The sequence below is a fragment of the Protopterus annectens genome, chromosome 10.part0, assembly GCF_019279795.1.
Source record: "Protopterus annectens isolate FY-2018-M chromosome 10.part0, PAN1.0, whole genome shotgun sequence".
Classification (NCBI taxonomy): Eukaryota; Metazoa; Chordata; order Ceratodontiformes; family Protopteridae; genus Protopterus; species Protopterus annectens.
In genome coordinates, this window is record NC_056744.1 from 1783970497 (window position 1) to 1783995368 (window position 24872).

General features: G+C 37.2%; 1 protein-coding gene across 1 annotated transcript in view; it reads left to right on the top strand.

The window, feature by feature from the left end:
• The window catches only part of LOC122814497 (microfibril-associated glycoprotein 4-like), a 68107-nt gene that overhangs the window by 7246 nt on the left and 35989 nt on the right, over positions 1-24872 (top strand). The window contains exons 2-4 of the mRNA XM_044087071.1: positions 1-12; positions 5899-6056; positions 23871-23967. The exon at positions 1-12 is cut by the window's left edge and continues 136 nt beyond it. Of these exons, the coding sequence (XP_043943006.1) occupies positions 1-12; positions 5899-6056; positions 23871-23967 (267 nt within the window). The remainder of the gene's footprint in view (positions 13-5898; positions 6057-23870; positions 23968-24872) is intronic.

A 24872-nucleotide genomic window follows, 5' to 3' on the forward strand; every position in this document is an offset into this window, starting at 1 on the left:
TTATCAGAATACGTAAGTTAAAAATAAATAGAATTTTTCTTGCATTTGTAACTAACTGTGTGAGCACACTCTGTTGTCAAAATAACACATGCATGCAAGTTTTTATTGATTTAGTTATTTCACTAAAATCAAAAAGGACACCAGTGATACTGATCACAAATACGAGGAGATTAAAGAATGTATACCTTATGCTTTTATTGGTGGTGGTAGGGATAACAAAGTCTTTTAGACTGCAAAAGAAAAAATGTTTCATTGAAGATATAGCCTTAGCGCTGGCTAGCATGTGCCCTCACAGACTTCTCAAGACAAATACAGCTGTTTCTGGTTGGGAGGATATGTATGCCCAGGTTCTGTTTTACACTTCAGTCAGTAAAAACGTAGTCATTCGAGTAAGGCAGTAACCCATAAGCTGTCAGCTAATTTTGATTTAAAATATCTGAGCCCTGAATAAAACTTCACACTATATCCTGATAAAAAATAAATAAATTAAATAAAACCAAAAAAAATAAATTAATAAGTCAATCATTCACAAAGGCAGTGAGGAAGACAGAAAGTACCAAAGTACCGCACGTATAAGGATGCAAAATGAAGGCGATGACAAGGCCAAGGCAACAAATGAAAGGTCACCGATCACAGGTCATGAATGAACAAACACTCATAAGGAAAGTAGCCAGAGGGCAGGCGATGAGGAGGAAGATACTTGGAATTTCCCTGTGGAAGAAGGGGGTGAAGGAGATGTAAGTGTGTGTGTGTGTGTGTGTGTGTGTGTGTGTGTGTGTGTGTGTGTGTGTGTGTGTGTGTGTGTGTGTCTGATGACTGAAAATATTTACCAAGCTGTCTGTGATGTAGAGGTAGTTCCAGGGTGAAAGAAAGTTACCAATGTAGTTTGCCTCTGTCAAAGAGCATCAGAAAACATCAAAGTCAAGGTAGTTCCCTTTCATCCAGAAGAATCAGTGATGCACTCTGGAAAACACTGACTGGATATATTAATGATGGCAGTTAGATATTTACAGAATGTACCAATTCATTGTCTTGTATGGCGTTGGTGGTGATGCGGTAGCGTTGTCGCCTCACAGTAAGACGTTGTCCTGTTCGAGTCTCAGCTAAAGCGTCTTCTGTGTGGAGACATGTGTGAAGGGGCGTACCTTTGTTGAAGGTTGTGCTTCAGAGCTGGCAACTCGGCACATAAAAATCTACTGCCAATCATTAGCAGACCGGAGTTCCTTTGTGGCGACCCCTAACCGGGAAAAGCTGAAAGACATAACAACAACAACAACAACCAGTTCATTGTCTTGTTGTCCCTTTTCAGCAATGGATGCATAACTGTTGTATTTAAATTGGTAGAACAGATTATGTCATTAGTGTTGACTTGACATCACAGGTGCATGAATGTCAATGATGTCATAGATTCATAGAAAATGCAAGGCAACTCACCCAAGAGGCTATTTACATCTTGCCTGTAGCCACCTCTAAATCTTACCTCCTTTTTCAAGGGGCAATAGGTGATTCATACCAAGGATGCATTTGTGGATAACCATCCATTTTTCTAAATCTTTTCTGAAAGAAGAGTGTCTCATGGCTTACTTTGTAGTGGAGGTTTGTTCCAGAGAAAGTGTAAGTAGTAAGTGACAAATCTGACTCTTCACCATGTTTTGTTTATTTGCTGTAGCAGGTTTAGATCCCTTGTTCTTGTGTTAGTAGGAATTGCTTGGTGTGTGAAAATATAAGAGACCCTTAACTACTGGATTCCTAGTGGCCTGAAAATGAAGACACAGATTGCCCCAAAGGAATCATTGTTGCAATGTGATAGTCAAAGGCAAGGAAATTATCTAACCATGTTCCAAGATCTCTCACTACATTTTCATTTTGAAGTGGAGTTTCTTCTATACTGTTAGACAGATGAAGGTATTTTCATCAAATGCAATCATATTTCACAAGTTTTAATTTCAACTCATTTTTGACTACTGGTTACTAATGAGTGTAAGTTCTATTTGGAACTTCTGCATATGGGGGGGGGGCTTGAGGATGACACCTAGTTTATAGTTGTCTCCAAATTTGGTTGGCCAAGGGTCCCCAGTTGTGACTTAGGTATCTGTGAAGTAGATGTCAAATAGAAGAGATGTTAGTACAAAGCCATGAGGGACACCACTGCCACCTTCATGTTCTCTGAGGAAGCACCTGCCAATCTCACTACATTGGTTCTATCCCTCAGTCGATTAGCTATCCACCCGATTACATAGGGATCAACTAGGAGCTATTTTAACTTGTTTATTATGTCAGCATGTGGAACAATATCAAATGCTTTCGATAGGTTGAGGTGTGCTGTATGGATAGCATGTCCATGGCGTATGCTACTCTCTCAGAAAAACTGGCAAGATTCATTAGACAGGATCTAACCTTAACAAAGCAAAATTGCTGTGTGTCAATTTTTATAAGATTTTTAATACTGTAGTTAATTTGTTCACTTATTATATGTTCTATGGCTCTGTAGATGAGACTAGTCAGGCTACTGGATCTGTAGTTTTATGGGGTCAGTGGTAGGTCCACCTTTGTGAAGTGGCCTCAGGAGGAGCAGGTCAACAAGGATGTCTTTGTAAGGATTATCAGGAAGCCACGTATATTATCAGGCCCTATGGATGATGTATTTCTCATTTGGGAGAGTATCTTTAGTAAATGTTCTTTGGTCATGAAAGAAGGAATAAGGTTCTGTGAGATATCTGGGCTTTATATAGTTGTTTCTGTGATGAAATATGCACAGAATTTATTTGCTAGAATGTTAGCTATCACAACTGGATCTGAGTGGGTTGCACCATTCTGGATAAGTTCTTAGCAATGTTGGGTGTTACTCCTTAATTTTGTAATGAACCAAAGAAACGGTTATAATTGTCTTTAGCTTCTAATATTACTCTAAGCTCATGGGATGCTTTCATTCTCCTGATAGTGTTTTTAGTTCCTTTGATAGCATTTAATGTTAATCCTGATTTGACTTCTTTTGGTTTGGTACATAATTTAAGAAGCTATTTTCTTTTATTGTATTTTTATTTATTCATATGGACCACCAGGCTCATTTACTTTTAAACCTCCCATTTTGTTTGGATCTGATAGGCACTGACATGTAACGCAGTTATCCATTTGCTCATAGATTCTGTTTGCATAACTACTTGCTTTGAGTAATGTGATTAAACTTGAATTTTGAGACTTCATCTTGGAATTGCAGAAGGTTTATATGTTTGAAGTCTCAGAACTTTGTGATGTTACCATCTCATTGTTTGGAGATTTTAAAGAAACAAGTTAACAGTTTATTACTGAATTTAACTGGATAAGGGAGCATCAGGGAGATACTTGATATCAATGTAATGTGGGTGCCTTGACAGTTTAGTCTGGGGAGTTTTTGTTTATGAAATCAAGGAATTTTCAGGCATAACCGACAGCTGAGGTGAATGTATCTCAGTTTATTGCTGGTCCTGTTAACTGGAAGTTCATTCAGTGTATTTAGGACCATAACACTGTTTGCTGAGAGACCAGAGAGAGTCCTGTAACTTGCTTTCATCTTACAGTTGGTCCTAATTAATGTGGTATGGATCTCAGTCAGTTCAGGTTTTGGGTCTCTGCAAATCTGCCCTGAAGAAGTGCAGTCATTAACAAATATGGGTACTCTACCAGAAGTCAGGCCAGAAGATGTGGTAGGTGCAGCACTCTAGTATGGAGAGCATGCTGTCTGTATTTTTAAACCAAGCCTCTGTAATAACACACACGCACATGTATGCACTCCAAATGCAGTAGGGCCTCAAGACAAGCTAATTTGTTATTTAGATGTTATTTAGACTCCTGACATTGATCGAACCACCTTGATGAGGTCTGGTGCTTGATTTGTTGCTTTTGTTAGATTAACAGTTCCATTAGCTGGACTCTGCCTAAAAAAAGGCATGATGGGAGCAGCAAGGGCCAGTATGTGGACACTCTGGAGTGAAAGGTTCAAGCCATCCCTGGCAAAGCAAAAGCGACTAACACCTACTTCCATGCTAACACATACTGGGTCCCCCTAGACTGACACTAGCTATGTAGCCATTTATTGAAACCAATCATTTTTCCATGTACTTTGGCATCATTCAAAGGAAGGATTTCACACAAAACCGGGGTCTTACCTGAATGCGTCAGATGCACCATGAGCTGTGTCATGTCTCTCTTAATGTCACCATGAGTTTTAAATGCCAGGTTGTTCACGCCCACATGCATGGGCAACAACTGTGTCATAATTATATCAGTTTCACATAAGGGTCTTGTGGGCCTTTGGTATGTCAGAGATCTTGGCTCCTGAAAGGCAACTCACTGTTACCCCCTGTTTGTCCAGCCTCAAGCAAGTTGATTGAGGGCATAGAGATGGAGAAGTGGAAATAAGGAATTTCATTTTGATATTGCTTTTTGACTTGTGGGTGTACAAGTAGAGGTCTTTTGTTGTTGCAGATGGGGATGGCAGACAGTGTCTGCCCTTTATCCATGGTTACAGATCTAACTATGAGGTTTATGGGAGTGCAGAGGGGCTTGCCCACTGGAAAAACATTTTTTTTTTCGTTTTCTTTTTTTCAAATTCAATGTTAATGGTCATCTTCATGGATTTTATTGGTTTAGATGTTATGGATCTCGTATAACAAGCTTTATTCTTCTTATATTCATTAGCTCATCTTTGAGGCAGTAACTCACACATAAAAATAGGCAAAATGGACTGAGATACCACTTGGCAATGTATATAGGGAAATCAGTGCCAGAAGACAGACAGAATGCAACTATTAGAGAGACAATTACCTATGAGAAGCCAATAATCTTCGCTGTTAACACTGATTTTAATTAGTAAAATTCTGCAAAACAAAAGAGGCAATTGGGATACAAGAATACAATACTTAAACTTATGGACTAGCAGAAAACAAAATCTGGATGTAATGTAAAGCTTACTGTAAATTGATACATGAGGATATATGGGATATGATAAGACCGAAATGTCAGTTTGTGGACAAACTTATATGATCGTGTTCCTCTATTTCTGGAAGGGAGGGGAATGGCCACACCTGTTCGGGTCTATGTTAAATTTCTGAATGTGTAAATGTTCGAATCACTAAAGATCAAACTTTAGTGATTGAATATTTAAATGTTCAAATATTTAAAAAAAAAAAAACTAAAGGGTGTAAGCAATCCCCCACACCCCCCGCTACTTAAATATACCAACTCCAAGATTGCGCTACAGTGTAGGAAATGGGAAATTTTCCATTTCCACACTGTAACACACTGAAGTGTGATCTCAGAGTTGGTATATTTAAGTAGCAGGAGGTGTGGGGGGTGCAGGGGTACTTGCTCCTCCTGCTTATACCCTTTACTTTTTTTTTGTAAATATTAATTTTATGTATGTTCAAGCATTTAAATGTTCGATCACTAAAGTTCGATCTTTAGTGGTTTGAACAAGTAAGCGTTCGAACATACAACATAGACCCACCTATTCTGTTTCAAAACTATTGGAAGCAAATACTTTTCACCCCTTGTTTGCATTTAGGTGGTAGGGGAAAGATAGATAGGGATCACTGGTACCACACAGCACATACATATCCAGCCGTGGACACTTCTGAGGTGCTATTGAACAAGAAAGAATCTTGAATCAAAAGCAGTGGAACTGAGACACTGATGGAATCCTCATCCATTCACTGAGGTGGCCAACCAGACATGAAATGGAGGCATCATATAGAGAGTTAACAATTAACATGTGTGGACAGTAATCAGTGTTCACCTTGTTTCAGCTTTAGGGAATATGATATATACAGTCCTACAGGTTATCTAAGCTAATATCATGTACCTAAATAACTTGTGTTTGTTTTCCTTGCCTGGTCACTAATACTTTTATAATGGTTTTAGCTTGTGCTTCTCCTGCACCGGACTGTCACCCTGCGGACTGTGCAGAAATTTACAACAACGGATACAGAACAAATGGAGTTTATCAGATTTACCCAGCAGGGTCATATGTACCCGTAAATGTCTACTGTGACCTTACAACTGATGGAGGGAACTGGACAGTAAGTCGAGGCATTGCTTAATTAAGATGCACATTTATTAATGTTTTTCTGTAAAACTTTAACAAAGTTTAAAAATTTCCTGAAATGAGGTTAAAGATATATACGTTCTGCAATTAATTATAACATAAGCTTTCTTCTGTATGTATTCATGCATAACTGTACAGCATAAAACATGCAAAATAGTATCATATTTTCAAGTCATATAATCCAGGCTAACTCACTGATGCAATATGCATAAGGCATTTATTTTGTATTAACATTTGCAGTGATAAAATCTTATATTTTTTAACTGGATACTAACATGACTGTATCTCTTCTGTTTTCCCAGTTTTATGTATATATTCAGGGAGAGACAGAGAAATTTATAATCTTGATAAATTGCTGCCTCCAACCTGTTAGCACTTGATCCAAGCAGAAAAAATAAAATATTGCAAGAATGTCTTTTTGTATTTTGTAATTTGAGGGCTGTGCCCCCATAACACCATAATCTGTATCTGTATGTATGTATGTGTGTATATATATATATATATATATATATATATATATATATATATATATATATATATATATATATACACATACATACACACACACACACACACACACACACACACATGTGGAAATATTGACAGTGTTTTCAATTATCTGACGTGATGGCTGTTTTCATCAAAATGGCAATTTGCCAATTGTGGGAAGTATCAATCATGAGAACATCGAAATATGCAGAAAAGTGCGTTGGCGGGGGGGGGGTTCTAGTGCTAAAGCTTTTGTATTAGTGAAGTTTTGGCATTAGAGTTTGGAGTGTCTGTGCAAGCATTTGAAAGTTAGGGTTGGAGTAAGGGCTAGGTAAAGGAATTGACTTAGTGCTGCAGATGAGTGTTTATGTGTGTGTGTGTGTGTGTGTGTGTGTGTATAGATATGTATACACACACACACACACACACACACACACACACACATATATATATATATATATGTATATCACAAAATGAAAGTGTTTTAACACTTTCACCTTTTAATGCAGACTTCTTCATAACAAGCAACACAAATGAAACAGGAACCAAATATAAAAGGTCAAACATCAGGTGACAATGAAGACCCCATGGCTGTGTGAGCTCATGAATAATTCAGTTATTCCTAAATCAATGCTTACAATTTTGTAGACCTTTGTCAAAGCATAAATTGTATACTGGTAGCTTCTTGAAGACAAGGAAAAAAAAGCTAGCTTCTAATCTTAACCACCAACAAAGTTAAAAAAAATTAAATTAATATACTTGGCATGTTTATAAAGTGCATTTTGGGGTTTATTTTCTTGACTGCTTGTAAATGTTTATAAATTCCCTCTTGTGTTTTACTAACAGCCTTTTCTACATAAAATATATCACAGTTGGAACAAGAAGCAATGTACACAATGAACATGTACGGTTAAAATGGTTTTTAGACACAAAAACCTCTGTTGTGCCCTTGATTGCACAGTTCTCTACGTATTTGCAGTGTTTACATGATCTACAAGGAAATTTATCAAGTAGTTTGATAACTCTTTCTGTTTTTGTTTACCTTTCAGATAAATTCTTAAGATTCAAATTTTTCTTATATGTAAACTTCACTTGTTTTCCTGCCTTCTCTGTCAGTTTCTTCATTCCATGAAAGAATTTCCAAATTATCACTGAGTATTTCTTTGATGGCATACCTATCAATGGAGTACTCCAAATAGAAGGTTGTATCAAAATTATTTTTATAGATCTGTGTGAAGGTTCATCTTGCTGGGCACATTTTCACTGGGAGTAAACCATACCCCTCAACTCAACTTCTTAGAGCAAGAAATCTGGACAAAGTCATAAATAAAAGTGGGACAAAGGCCCAAAAATAGGGACACTTTTTAAATATTGCTCTTACAAACTTAGAAAATTGATAGAATAACATGTTTTGCATTAGCATAAATTTTCTGAAGATTTTCTGAAGGGTATAAAATCTGAAAGTCAAATGTCTGTCATTATTTTCTAACTTCAGTCTTTAATGATTTGCCACTAATTTGCCAGAAAACCACAATTTTATGAAAAACAGGGAAAATATATAAGGTAAAAATCTGGACATTCTGCAAAAATCTGTACAGTTGAGAGGCATATTTCTGTTCTCAACAACAGTGTGAAAGCTTCTGTTAATTGTTTCTAAATAATACTGCCTCTCCTGAAACACGTCTCAGTACTTTAAGTTCTAAAAACTATTTGTCATCGAAGCTGAGTCTAAACACTCTACTAACTTGTTTCTTTTAATTTTTAACTTTGAAAAAAGTAATATGATAACATTTGACATGCAAATAGATGTTAGCAGAGGTGGGCTTTTGATAAACCTTAGACTATAATTCTGCAGTCAATGTGTTTCTCACCAGTATAATATCCAACAACTGATAGTGTTTCTTGACCAGTTAGCTGAGAATGAAAGAAAACAACTGGTGCTGTACAAAAGGGAACTGCATTCTTTTAGTTTCTGCTACATTCCTTCCTATATTAAAAAGAAATCATCATATATCTGTGGTACAGTCTAATGTTATTCCAAAAACCGCTACTGTAGATGGCTTTCTCTTTCCAAAACAATGGAAGACCAAATGGCCTCACTGGCACTGTGCAGACATGGTAGAAGTCTTTCACCAAATTTAAACATGTTTGTTTTTCAACAGAATGTCCAACAGGACATATATAGTGATTGGCTTATTGATGGTACATCAGTTGTCTTGATGTAGGTTTTTCTTAACCCACTTAAGTCCTTCATCTTGCAGAATGATCTTAACGTCTATTTTAAGAAACAAGCACTCATCAGTAAAATCAACAACTTTTAATACCACATGTAATTGCCATGAGTCTCAAAGAAATGAATTACCCAACCAAACCAGTGAGGATCCTATCAGTTAAAATAGTTAGAGGTTCAGTTTTAGACCTTCTTGCTGACACTATGGATCTAATAGGATGATCAGTGGAAGTCCTGTATATCTTATGGATACAAAGAAAAATTGGAAAAACTGTTGTTTCCCACAAAAGTAAAATTGTAGAAATCTGAAGAAATTCTTTGTGTGTGTAACATATCAATAGATTGATGTTTATCCATTTGTATGCTCTGTCAATATTACAGGGATTCACTTCCAAATGTTAGAAAGAACAGTATGACTTTATTAAAACCACACCCCATCTTTATTGTCCTTAATAATGCATATTTTTTATTGATAGACAATTCATTCAGTGCTTCTCATTCAACACTATTTAAAATGGAAACGTTCCATTGTGTTTATTTTTAAGAACATCTCTATCAGCATTGCAGGTTTTCTTGAAGGCCAAAAGTGTAGAATTAAACTGGAGGTTAAAAATCTTTTATTTACATAATTCACCATCACCTGCATTCAAACCACTATCCTCCAAAACATACGGCAGATTTAATTTCCTGGAGATTAGCTTTAATTTTATCAGTGTTTTGTCTAACTTCAGCACATCTAGTTGGAATGAAATGGTTTCACCTTTTTTTTTTTTTTTTTTTAAATTATACTAGGCTTCATTTAGCTGAAAAGAGATGATGTTAAAGAGTTTAAAAGTGAGATGTTACAAAAACTTATGCTGGAGGAACAGGTTCCTAACCTAGAGACTTCCCATACTCTGAAACAAGCTTCCTATTCACATAAAGCAGAGCACTTCACTGGCCCTCTCTAAGAGAAATCTTGACAAGTTGGTGGGCAGTAGGAAGTTTAACCTGGGGATCATTTCAGTGGCCTTGCTTGACAGGGGCACTGGGAACTAACTTTGGGCAGCATGATCCCAGGGAATCTTCTTGGGATAGGCTTATATAGGCTCCAGGGCTGTTAGCCTAGTACACACCTATGAACCTATGAAGTATTAGAAACATTTCTGTCTTTAGTCGATTCATTAACAGAACTGCAAGTTATTCATCTGTAAAATCCTGAGATATATATGCCATTGAAATAATATCCACTTTCTTAATAACCTTGGATTTGTTATTCAAAGTTAATGGAGAACAATGTATATCGATATTTAATGTTGGTTCCTTTTGGAATTCCATGTTGGCGGAATGGTTAATGTAGAACAATGTAAATTCCATGTTGGCGGAATGGTTAATGTAGAACAATGTATATCGATATTTAATGTCTGTTCCTTTTGGAATTCCATGTTGGTGGAATGGTTGATGGAGAACAATGTATAAACAAATGGAATGCCTTTTCCTTCTGGAATTCCATGTTGGTGGAATGGTTGATGGAGAACAATGTATATTGATATTTAATGTCTGTTCCTTTTGGAATTCCATGTTGGTGGAATGGTTGATGGAGAACAATGTATAAACAAATTTAATATCTGTTCCTTTTAGAATGACATGTTGGTGGAATGGTCTTGTGACGTGTCTTCTGCATCAAATACTGATTCTGCATTGGTTATTTTGTCCTTCTTTTGACTTGCCATATACTCCAAACATCTGGGTCCTGAAAGAGGAGTCTCTTGCTCCACTGTCCAGTTAACCTGATTTGTTTCTTTACTAAAATCAGTGTTGTACCATTGGTTTAAGTACTTTCTCTGGCTGTAATGGAAATCTGATTTTTTCCTGTTTGTTTTTACATACTTCCAGAAGAGGGAAGGCAATTCCATTTGTGTGATCTTCGTGATCCTTGGTGAATTTATAAGATTTACACTTCAACAACTCATCATCTAACATTTCAAGTCTCTCAAAGAAACCTTTGTAAGGGGAGTGGTTGTTCCAAACAAAAGAAAATAAACAAAAAAGTAGCTACTTATTTCTTCAGTAAGAGTTTCAAGTTCTTTACTGATAGTGTCAGTTATAATATTACTGTATTTAATTAAAATTTCAAAGAGCTGACATCCAACTTTGTTGAAAAAATGTTTGAGTCCAGAAAAAAATATATGAAGCCTTATAGGTTCATAGGTTGGTACTAGGCTATCGGCCCTAGGGCCTATACAAGCCTGGCCATAACAATTCCCTGGATATTTCTTCCCGCAATATTTACTTCCCTGGACCCCTGTCTAGCAGGGCGACTGACGTGATCCCCGGGGTGAATTTCCTATCTCCCATCCAATCGTCAAGGTTCCTTTTGAAGAGTGCCAAGGAGGAGCTCTGCTTGACATGTATGGGCAGTCTATTCCAGAGTATGGGGAGTCTCTGGGTCAGGAACTTATCCCTCCAGCATGTTTGGTTCATTGTGATGACAAGGTTTATATCCCTGGAGCGTGTGGCTCTGAGGGATTGGGATTTCTTTAAGTGGAGCATGTCCAACAGCTCAGGGTTTGACATGGCCTTGTATGTTAAACAGAGATCGCCTCTGAGTAGACGATATGACACAGATAATAGCTGGAGTTTTTTTAGATGGTCAGTATAGGGCATCTGCTTTAGGCCTGTGATTCTTTTAGTGAGGTATTTCTGTGGCCTTTCCAGCTGTTGGAGATGTCTTGTGAGGTACATACCAAACAGGGCGTTGTACTCTATAATGGGTTTAATGAGGGATGCGTACAGTGGGACAATGGCCTCCTTTTTTCTGGATGAAAAGCCCTTAGTGATGAGGTGTGCCACATAGAAGGATTTCCTGACTGTTGTGGCGATGTGGTTATCGAAGGTGAGACCACTGTCCACCTGTGTCCCTAAGACTCTCATCACACTTTTGGTGTTTAGTGCATTGCCACCTTTGTGGTAATTCATGGGTACATGGTTTTTCCCAAAGGGGATAACTATACATTTCTTGGCATTAAGCTTGAGCCCATGGCTCTGGCACCAAGCATCTGTTTCTGTAAGGCCCTTTTGCAGAATTATTTATTTATTTACTTGGAAAGTCCGGCTGGTTAAACAAACCCCTTTTCAGTGGAGGCCTGGAAAGAAAAGCTCCATGAGAAATAGTGTGCAAAGATGGGACAAAGGGGTCATGGATGGATGGATAGATAAATATACAACATGCAGAGTACCCAGCTAACATTTTTCAACACTGCATACAAAGTAACAATGAATAAAGCAGATAATTATGAAACAAACAAGCATATTTTGCAGTAACATAATCAGCACTGTAGTTTAGTAGCATTACATTAGGTCAGGTATAATTATATGCATTTATCAACGTTAGGTCAGGTATAATTATACGCTTTTATTAACGTTAGGTCAGGTATAATTATACGCATGTATCAACGTTAGGTCAGATATAATTATACGTATTTATCAACGTTAGGTCAGGTATAATTATATGCATTTATCAACGTTAGGTCAGGTATAATTATATGCATTTATCAACGTTAGGTCAGGTATAATTATATGCATTTATCAACGTTAAGTCAGGTATAATTATACGCATTTATCAACATTAGGTCAGGTATAATTATATGCATTTATCATCGTTACGTCAGCTATAATTATATGCATTTATCAATGTTAGGTCAGGTATAATTATACTAATTTATCAACGTTAGGTCAGGTATAATTATACGCATTTATCAACGTTAGGTCAGGTATAATTATATGCATTTATCAACGTTAGGTCAGGTATAATTATATGCATTTATTTATCAATAAAGAGTAGAAGGCAGAAAAACAAGATAAAAGAGAAAGTTACTGACAGATACAGTATATATCAGACAAAAATACACTGCTATTGTCAGGAAAGCTGTAGATGCACAGAATCTTAGGGACTATTCTTTCACTGCACACATTGCAACACAAAAAGATTAGCCCATTGTAGGTTTCAGCATTTGAAATTCTTTAATGTTTTAATGTCTCTCCTACCTGGTACATGACATTTACTGCCCTTTTAATCAAAAGTGATTTTATTTTCTGCATATTTTTTACCAAAGCCAATTTAATGGGGTCAGATACCCTGGCAAAGCTGCTGGATCCATTGCATGTCCTTTCATTTCATAAGGATAATGGCTTGTTTGAAGCACTGGGAATGTGTGTCAGTGAAATTGGAGACTCTAGCAGGTAGACTACATTCCTGCTCAATACAGGTACACTGTTAGAGAGAGTGCCCACTGAATTTCTGATGTCTGTGTTGGTGGTAAAACCAGCTTGTCATTTAAAACTCTGGGAGTAATACATCATTTGTGAGCACTACATTGTTTAGCGCTAATATTCTTCAAAAATAAGCACAACTTTGAAGATAAAGAGTTAAAGTAGAAATGTCAAATGAACAATCCTTTTTAGTAGCAAATAATTCCATAAACCACTCATGAATGGCAAAAATGAATTAAAAACAAAAACAGCCATGAATGGACACACACATACATACAGACACAAGAATATGTATAAAACTGTTTCATGTCTGTAGTCAGTTTTCACAGTAGGGTAATTTGATTATGACCTTGATGTGACCCTCTGTAACCTAAAACTCCTTTCTCCTGAATGGACATACACTGTTCCTATCAGCAGATGAAAACGCTTCTTTTAACTATGTTTTCTGGTTTCAGTGACATCACTTTTAAGTAGCATAGGATAAGTAGTCAGCATCCTCAGTGTAATATGTCTTAACTTTACCTGGTCCTGTTTATTTATATTGCTGTTATCAGCAGATATACACTAGTGTAGCAGTAGAAATTACCTGTAATTAACCTGTAAGAAAAAAAAAATATTTCTATCTATATATCTATCTATCTATCTATCTATCTATCTATCTATCTATCTATCCATTCCATCCATCTATCTATCCATTCCATCCATCTATCTATCCATTCCATCCATCTATCTATCCATTCCATCCATCTATCTATCCATCTATCTATCTATCTATCTATCTATCTATCTATCTATCTATCTATCTATCTATCCATCCATCCATCCATCCATCCCTCTATCCATCCATCTATCTATCTATCTATCTATCTATCTATCTATCTATCTATCTATCTATCTATCTATCTATATCTCTATCTATCTATCTATCTATCTATCTATGTATCTATCTGTCCGTCCATCTATCTGTCCATCCATCTATCTATCTATCTATCTATCTATCTATCTATCTATCTATCTATCTACTGTATGTATCTATATGTGTGTGTGTGTGTGTGTGTGTGTGTGTGTGTGTGTGTGTGTGTGTGTGTGTGTGTGTGTGTGTGTGTGTGTGTGTGTGTGTGTGTGTGTGTATCAGTAGAGGGTGTACAGCTCCTCCCCTCTTCCTGGGTTACATCATGTCATCACCAAAAGGCACCATAATAAAAAATAAGAGTAGCAGCTGACATGATCCAGTTTGCGGGTTTGGTGAGAAATCAGAGATTGGCACAATTAGATGGACTGCAAGACTGATCTCTGCCATAGCTCTCAACCTTCCATCTCAGAAACCTGGAACACACGCTCTAAAATGTGGAACAAATTTACTAGCAGTTAACCATCAACTTGGATGAAAAAGATTGCTATGAATTTAATAAAATACATATAAGCACCTTGACTGGTATTCCATTGGAGGATTTATTAACTGAAAGAATTCATTATGCAGTCATGCCAGCAAAAATAAATTATCTTGATAAAACTGCGGCAGAATGGCAAAATATTACAAAATTGGGGACACTAAACTATTTGTCTCAGCAATTGGGGTTGTCAGGAGTTAGGTGTCAAGATTCACGTTGCTACATCCAGCTGTATTTAGAATAATATGTGTGTGTGTGTATGTATGTGTGTATATTTAATACTGTTTATAATAAATTCCATGAATTAAATTGCACGTTAAATTGTAAAGTAGTTTATTTAGTATGCAGAGATATTTTAAATGCCAAGGGGTATGGGACATCTTATCAGTGACTGCTATTTATACTAGTGATATTAATTTAAGAAAGTACTTTTCTAGACTGTAATTTATCCAAGGGTTATACTGTGACAGCATAAAGGCTGGTTATAATCCCTATAATGTTGTAATCTTAGGGTGCCTGTAGGGTATACAATTGTATTGATCATATTATATGTGTATCAAACTAATGCTCCCCCCTCTTTTATACAGGTTGTATTATGGACTAATAGTGTTATTTTTTTATTACTGACAAGGGATTTAAAAATAGAAAGGGATGAAGATGGTAGTTTTCCAACATTTGAAAAGACTTGTTTCTTGCATTTGTAAAGCTGTTCACTGCTTTTTGTCTCCCTCAGCAAATGCCTGCAGTTGGACACTGTAAGTCTACAGGTGCAGGCAATTAGTCAGAACAATCTGCTCTGAGTCACATGTATGAGAATCATTGTAATCAGTATTTAAAGAGGAAATGGCAAAGAGTTCGGTGAAAGTAAAGTGTGATACTGTGGGAAGAGAATACTTTTGTAAGTAATTGCATTCTCAAGATTGAGTTCTTAAGTTTAAAAGGCTAAAAGTCAGTTAACTAAGAGCATGCAAGTTACTGTTTTCATGTCTGGGAGAGAAACAGAGATAAGACTAGGACAGATGGTATCTATATGAGAGAAGCAGGGGCTATTGCATACATTTCCAGCATGATCAAATGTAACTTTAGAAAGATTAAGGCTGTAGGTTTAGTTGTCTCTTTGAAGCAAGTGACTCTGTAAAGAGGGCTACATTCCCTTTTTGGAAAGTGGATATAGTTTTGTGTATTTGTTGTGAGATAGAAGGAGTGGAGGGGTTGAAAACATATTTATTTTTTTCTTGAGTGTTTTTATTGAATTAAAAATCAGGGAAAACTTGACATGGATTTGAACAGAGATGGAGCAGGAAATTTATACAAGATCAGCCTACCAAGCATTAGTGCAGCTAAGTGGTAAGTTGGAAACATATTCAAAATAACTGTTACGCAGAACATGTGAATGTAATAGGCTTTATCAAAATGTCCACTTTATCATTTTTTAAATTTCATGTGAGTGGCATGTTAGGTAAAAGCAAAAGGAAAGACTACTAAATTAGGTTCATAGGTTAGTACTAAGCTAACTGCCCCTGTGAGCCATTATAACCTAGCCAGTTATCCCTTGTGAGACTCAAACCCTGCACCTTGTGTTTGTAAGGCAAACCTTGTATTAAGAACAGAGTGCAAATTGTAATATTACAGGGGACATATTAGGATAGAAATAAGCACATGAATTTGTCAAGGAAAGGATTACAAACTGCACATTTATCAGGACATCATGGGCAAAGGAAAAGGGAAGTAATAATACTGATTGCAGGAGTGGCTCCAATAGTGACACGAGGAAAAGAAAGAAAATATTAGTAGATTTGTGGTAATAACGGGTTACTGGGAGGGAAGCAGAATTATATTGGCATGCATTTGCATTCCATTTACGACCACTTTTATTAGGTTTAAGAACTTTAGCAGAGAAATAATTATTTTTCAGCAGAGAGTATTATTTATGGCTGAGGACTAGAACACAATTTCTAATAGTAATGATATATCAAGAGGGTCTAAAAGGGAAAATATAACAAAAGAAGGTAGATTTCTAAAATATATGAGAACATTTGGAATGAAATATATGAAATCAGTAGCAGGAACTCTAAGAATTCACAATAACTGGGCTAGTTAGGATAGAAATTATAGTCCACAGAAATGAGGATTTAGTTGAAAACTTTGAAACACATCCAAATAGCTATTTCTGACCATGCACAATCAAAAAGTAAGAAAAAATATAAGGTAGTGATGTAAAAATGAGACAATGACACTTTCCTGCTTCTCTTAGAAATGTAAGGAATGGGTAGCAGAAATGATGTAAGAGTTATTGGGGAAGACAGAAATGTCTTCAAAAGAGACAGGGAGTGGAATATAATGAAAATGGAGTTTAAGATGTGGTAGAAATAAGAGAGAGCTATGAGGGAAAAGTAATCGAAAGTATTTAGAGGAGTTGGCAAAGATTAAAGTATTGCAGAAGAAAGGGAATCTCTCAAATCAAGAAGAGTCACACTTACTGATTGCTAAAGAGAAAGAAAGGGAGTATTAAGATAATATGCATGTTTAGAAATGTTGCTATTCAGCAAATGTTTTTGATAAAAACTCCAGATCACAAAAACTCTTTGCATGACTTGGGTAACAGAATGTAAAAGGGGTTGCTGCCACACTTAGGGAGCCTATTTAAAGAAACACAACCAGCAAGAAAAATAAAGAAAGATCCTATAGAGGTATTTGAGATATTGCATAAATTATATGAGCATATGTATAAAACAACAGAATAGGAATAAAATAGAAAATGCATAAATGGGAATATTTATGGAAAACTTAAGTATAGAACAGTAGAAGATGAGGCTCAAGAATTCATAGTTAGGCTAGGAAGGGGTGAGATAAAACTAATGATGAAAATTCAATTCTCAGAACGCCTCCAGGAACAGATTATATTCTGCAGAAGGTTTGAAGTTAGGAGGGATGAAAGTGATAAAGGTCTGGAAGGTTTTGTTTAACAATGTTTTAAAAGGGGGGACAGTACCAGCATCTTAGAAGAAAGTTGAAGTGGCTTTATTATCTAAATACAATAAAGACCATTCAGACCCAGCTTCATATAGACCAATTTTCATTTTCAACCATAATTATAAACTAATATACCAGTTAAAAGAGCAGCATAAGTGTTGCTACAAGTGGCAAATATGGATCAGTGTGATTTTTCTGGAGGGAGGCAAACATCTGCAGCATTAATAGAACAATGATTATTTAGATGGAAATAGTGTTTAAGAAAATACCACTGCAAATGTTGAGGTTTTGATAAAGAAAAAGATTTTGAAAGTCAGATGTTTTTTTTTTTTTGAGTAGGGGAATGGCAGCTTTTTCTTTCCCTGATAAAACTGAAAAGTTGGAAGCTCTTGTTTATGGATATTGATAGTAAGATAGAGTGAACATGTTTACAGTCCCTTTAGTTTTATATACAGGTTAGGTGCATTTTAATCAAGCAGAAGGGAAGTTGTGGATAATAAAGAGTTGAAGGAATTTATTTGAGAAGGGAAAGGCAGATCTAGGTGGGCTGAGTTGAGCAGATCTAGGTGGGCTGAGTTGAGCAGATCTAGGTGGGCTGAGTTGAGCAGATCTAGGTGGGCTGAGTTGAGCAGATCTAGGTGGGCTGAGTTGAGCAGATCTAGGTGGGCTGAGTTGAGCAGATCTAGGTGGGCTGAGTTGATTCTCCTCACAGAGCGATGTGGCATAGGATGACCTGATTAAAGGGACGCTTTAGGACTACACAGTAAAGGGTCATATACACACCTCAAGGGAAGGTTACAAATTAAAGTGGAAAAGAAAGAAGATACAATCAGAGTTCAAAGGATAGAAGGAAGTGGGGTTTTGAATGCAGCCCATTAAGGAGACTGGCAACAGCCATACAGACTATAAAAACAAAACTTGCAGTTTTGGAGTGATTGACTGGCCCCAAAACATGCTGGATAGATTAGATAGGAAAACAAGAAGGATGCTTCATGCTCACCAAATGATTTATAAAAATCAGTGCATACCAAGATTATATAGTCCCCATTCTGAAGGAGGGATGGGCCTCCTTGAAATTGATTACATGTATAGATCCGCAATTGTGAGACTACACGCATATCTGCTAACCTCACAAGACCCAAACATAGTGAAAGTTTTGAAACATGAGGAGAATAATTAGGGTCCAACCTAACACTCTCATACTGGGCGACTTCAACTACCCCTCCATTACCTGGGAAAACTACTCATGTACCAGTACACTTGCCCAATGTTTCCTGGAATTCATTAATTCCAATGTCCTGGACCAGCTCGTTCTTATCCCCACTAGAGCTAGTAACATCCTTGACCTGGTCATTACTAACATGGGCGACCATTGTTCTACATCAATAGTCAACTTCTCCCCTGGTTAGATCCAACCACAGACTAATCACCTTGGAAATACACATCCCTCCCACCCCCACGCACTGCAAAGGTAACCACCATGAAAAACTTCTCCAAAGCTAAATTTGGACTCCTAAAAACAGAGGTGGCTAACTTCATGGCACCCATGCAAATGGAGAATAGTTGCATGACTGCCAAATCATACACCAGTGCACTGTTTAAACACATACACAAATACATGGATCTCACCATACCCAATAGAACCAAGACACTCTCCTCCAAAAAAAAAGGAAGTCAATCTGGTGGTCCCCTGCCATAAACAAACTTTACAACAGAAAGAAGAAACTGATGCAGAATAAGATGAAGTCCCAAGACTGGAAAAACTCTCTTATCAGTATAAACAAAAAGTTGAGATCCCTCGTCAAATCCTCTAAAACTAGCCATGAAAACAGGATTGCAGCAGATAGTAAAGACAACCACAAGGCCTCCTATAGTTATGTAAAGAATCTCCACGACAATACCCAGATTTGCTCTGAGCTACTGCACAATGGTACCACCTATACCAAGCCAACAGATATTGCCAATATACTGGCCAACAGATTCAGCGCCAACTTTAGCCCCCCCCCCAAAGGAACAATCACAATACCAGTAGATTGCCAGGCACCCAGTATTACTGCTGCACAGGTTAAAACAGCACTGTCCAAGGCCAAGAATACAGATTCTATGGGACCTGACAATATCCTTGGCTGTGTTCTGCATGAACTACAGAGTGAACTGACACCTCACCTTTGTGTACTGTTCAACCACAGCCTCACCTCAGGCATTATCCCTACCAAATGGCGCACTGCTACATTCATCCCTCTCCACAAAGGAGGAGCGATTACAGACCCTGGAAACTATTGCCCCATTAGCCTAAGTCTGATATGCAAAGCTATGGAACGCATCATCATGGACCTAATACATAAGGGTATAGGGAATCTACAAACTCTGGATCCCACACAATTTGGTTTTGTGAAGAGTAGATTGTGCCTGCTCAACCTGGTTGACTTTTTTGAGTCACTCACCAGAGCTGTGGATGAAGGCAAGGTGGTTCATACAGCCTACCTTGATCTGACCAAGGCCTTTGATATCATTCCCCACTCAGGAATCATAGAAAAACTCACTAAGCTAGGCATCAACCCATACATCAATAGGTGGGTTGCAAACTGGCTTACAGATAAAACCCACAGTGTGAAAGTAGCTGACTCCAACTCAGACTGCCAACCAGTCACCAGTGGAGTCCCACAGGGTTCGGTACTGGGTCCTGTCCTGTTTGGTATATACTTCTCTGAAGTCCAGGCCAACATGAAGGGACTCTGGCTGATTCCCAGATGATTGCAAGTTGGGAGCTATTATTAATTCACCAAATGATGTTGACATCCTACAGGAAGGCCTCACTGAGACCAATGGCTGGTGTCAGAACCATGGTCTTAAGCTCAATGCCAAAAAATGTGTCATCATCCCCTCTGGGAAAAACCCAGTTCCCATGAATTACCACATTGGTGGTAGTCCACTGAACACAGAAGGCGTTATAAGAGATCTAGGAACACAGGTTGACAGCAATCTCTCTTTTGACCACCACATTGCCACTGTGGTCAGAAAGTCCTTCTATGTGGCATATCTCATTACTAAGGGTTTTGCATCCAGGAAGAAAGAGGACATTGTCTCCCTCTACACTTCCCTCATTAGACCAATCATCGAGTACAATGCTCCATTTGGCATGTATCTCACTAGATACCTGCAACAACTGTTGATGCCACAGAAGTACCTCACAAAGAGGATCCTAGGCTTAAACTCTTGTCCTATATGGACAGGCTCAAAAAACTCCAACTATTCTCTGTCTCATATCGCCTACTTAGAGGCGATCTCTGCTTGACTTACAAAGCCATGTCTGACCCAACTCTGTTACAAATGTTACATCTAAAGAAATCCCAATCCCTCTGCACCACACCCTCCAGAGACCTCTACCTCATTACCACAATCAACAGAACATGCTGGAGGGACAGGTTCATAACCCAGAGACAGCCCATGCTATGGAACAGAATTCCCATGCATGTCAAACAGAGCATCTCACTGGCCCTCTTCAAGAGAAATCTTGATGAGAGGATGGTAAATAGAAAATTCACCCTGATGATCACTCCAGTGGCTCTACTCGACAGAGGCACTGGGAACTAAGGTTGGGTGGCACGATGCCAGGGTAATCCTATGGGCTAGGCTTGTAAAGACTTCAAGGCCATTAGCCTAGTAAACACCTATGAACCTATAAATCTAAGATGACTTCTCTGCTTAATCTAGCTGAAGCATATTGGCATCTAGCAGAAATGGAAATTAAACCAGAAGTAGATAAAAATCAGGCAGCAACTGAATGTGCTAAAAAAACAAAAGAAAGAATATAAGGTGAAGGACCAGATGAAAAGGTAAGAAATGTGGAAAATGCATAAATATAGTTGCAAGTATAGAAAACTTCTGGAAGAACCTCATGTTGATCAGGAACAAATGCAGGAATGGCTAAGGAGAGGCACATTCAAGGCAAGAGATAAAAGGTTAATATTGGCAGCACAAGATAGTGAGCTACATATGCATTGGTTTACAAAGTCCAGTAAACATGTGGGAGAAACAGACAAATGTAGGTTTTGCAAAACCGAATTGGAAACAGTTTCACACCTTGTTGCTGGTTGTGACATACTTATGGCAGAAGGGCAGTATATTGAAAGGCATAATAATATGATGAGACTGTTGCACTGGGGATTGTGCAAACATTATGGTACTGAAGTGGCTGAAAAACACTGGAGACATGAGTCACAAAGCATCACAGAAAATAATGAAGTTTACATTATATGGATCACCCAATACCAATAGTTCAAAAGATGGATGTGAGAAAACCAGATATAGTGGTCCATGAAAAGAAGACAAAAGTAGCATTCATCATTGAAATTGCCACACCCAGTGACTACAGTGTCCTGCGTTTGGAGAGACACAAAATTATAAGCTATCAGGATTTGCAAGTATAAATGAGAGCAATGTGGAAGAAAGGTACCCAGATATTTCCAATAGCGGTAGGAGCGACAGGTCTTATAAAAAAGGAGTCTGCAATCATATTTAGATGGGATCCGTATGGATCCCCAAATGGCAACATCACCAAAACAGGTTCAGCTGGGCATACTTGTGCGAAAGTGTTTTTCACTGAAGAAGCACTTTCGCATAAGTATGCCTGTTGCGGAGATCGCACTACACTGGGGATAAGGGAAAATTCCCTTTTCCCCACTGTAGTGCGACCTCGGAGTGAGAATATTAAAGTAGGGGGGTGCAGGGGGGCTTGCCCCCTGCAAAAATGTAAATGTAATTTTTTTTTTTTTAACACACTTTAACGAAAGCACTTTTTCAGTGAAAGCACTTTCGTTAAAGTGTGTTTGGTGACTGTGAATTTACTTTCGTTCAATAGTACTAGGTCCATTTAGATATCCTACCAATACTACCAATACATGTAACTCCATACAAATTGCAGAAGGAGTCATTACTGGGCACATTTCGGGTGCTGTAAAGAGCCCTTTTAGCTGACATCAAAGAGTGAAACAATACTAATTTCATGAACTTTAATCGCACTTTGACTTAGGAATGGGGTCCATTCCTGTCATGGTATTAGAAACCCAAAAGATTTGGACAAATTAAAAAAGAGATAAACTATTATATTTATAAGGTAGCAGAAAATATTGTAACAGCTAAGCCAACATGGGAATATAGAAAAGATATTTTACCAATCGGGATGATTACAAGGAAGGGAATACAAAATAGGAAAAAGGCGAATGGAATTTAGAACAACAGTAAAGGAACCCAGCTATTGGGAACAAATAACCAGGGAAAGAAATGTCATTGCCTGGAAGGAGATCCAGAGGAAATTACCCTGCTTGTCAGAGACTGCCTTCCCTACAAGGGATTAATAACAGAGTTCAGGCAAAGGGAAAATAGAAGGGCAGTGCTAACTGACTGTTATGTTCTATGGAGTTCAGTCTAGAACAGAAGCTACTGCTAAAAAGGATAATTAGTAGGTGATACAAAATACTGCATTAATAGCTAAATTAATAGCTATAAGAATGTTTCAAAAGAGGTTAGAAAAGATTGGGAAGAGGAACTGGAAAAGCAAAAAAAATAAATAAATAATAATAATTACTAGAAAGTCATGGGAGTTTGAACTTTAACTCTAGATAATTGTCACTGGTAAAGTGACACCCAACCACATATGTGAAAATGTGAAAAGAGGTTGTGGATGGAAATCAAAACATGAAAACTCAAATTTAAGGAAAGTCTAGAACTGTGCAATTTATGTAATGTTGGAATGAATGGAACAAAATAAATACACACACACACACATATATATATATATATATATATATATATATATATATATATATATATATATATATATATATATATATTAGTTGTATCATTTCTCAATGTTTATTTAGTGAACAATAGTTGTCTACACAGATGAATGATAGGTGTGTGGTACTGTACAATTCTCAGGTTAGGGAAATATGCCCTTTCCCCAGCATTGTGTGATCTTGTAGTTAGTATATAGAATTTCAGGTGGTGTGGGGGGGTGCAGCCCCCCCCCCACATTGGAGGAGCAGGGGGATTTGCTCCTTGTAAAGCAGATGTTTTACTACGTTTATTTGTTTAGAATGTAAGTTTTGCATGCACCAAGATTGTTGCTCAATGCATGTGTAGTAATGTGCTGACATTTGCAAAGTCAATATTTTGTAGTTAACTCTGTGAACATTGATATGAGTACTTCATTTAAATTCAATACACCTACACACACACACACACACACATATATATATATATATATATATATATATATATATATATATATATATATATATATATATATATATATAATGGAAATGCTGTTATTGTATGTGTACCAATGTCATTTTTTTAGATTTCGTGTTTAATAAAGATGTTTTTTAAAAAAGAGTAATATGAGGCAGAATTCTCACTTCACTCAATTATTTACTGAAATTTTTCTTTACAGGTTTTTCAGAGGCGCAAGGATGGTTTTGTAAACTTTCGTCGGAATTGGACTGACTACAAGAATGGTTTTGGATTTGCAAATACAGAATACTGGTTAGGTAAGAATATATTGAAGTCATATTTACTTCTCTGTGGTATGCTTATCAAATATACACTGAGGGTGTTTTTTTCCTCAGATAACACAAAGTAAAAGGTAATCTTCTGCAATAGATTTTGTTAGTTTTTTTTTTTCTTTCTTGTCATCAGCTTATATTTCACAGAATGAGATCATTTGAGGAACAGAAAACTGAGGTATATAAAACATGGCTAATATATTTAACATTTTCTCTGTGACACTGATCTCCCAAGAATACAGGTTATTGGCATCTTCCCACCCTTAGGATGATGGGTGCTATACTTACACAGGAAGCAGTACAGTTATGGAAAAGTCAGAACCCTGGTGCAGAAGCTTGTGGTCTAAGCTTTCCACCAATAAACAGAAATCACGAATACATCCATGTAGTTACAGTGCCGGTCATTATTAGGGAGGGAGCACTGCACATGTGTCCATGGGGAATGGGAAAAGACAAACTGAAGCAACTTATAACCAAAGACTAATGGACAGTGATTCACATTGCAGAGAAAATGAAACAAGCATTATATAAAATCAGCTGTATTAAAACAGTTATGTTGACAGCACAACGGTCAGGTGAATAAAGCACCTCTATCAATCAGATAAATAAGTAAACTTAAAAAGAGGTAGCAACATGGTGCCAGAACACACACTAAACAGTTTATTAAAAGCAAAAACAATAAAATCAGTGAGAGCTTTCACGTCAAGCTATGGACACGTCATCAGACCTAATTAAAAAGAACCACATCAGCCTTTATATACAGAAAATCACACTCATTGTCAACTAAATCAATTAAATGTCAATTAAATCTCTCAATTAAATATGCAAACTGCATCTTTCATCATGAAAAAACACCATTCACTGGAGCTACTAATTCTTGAAACCACAAT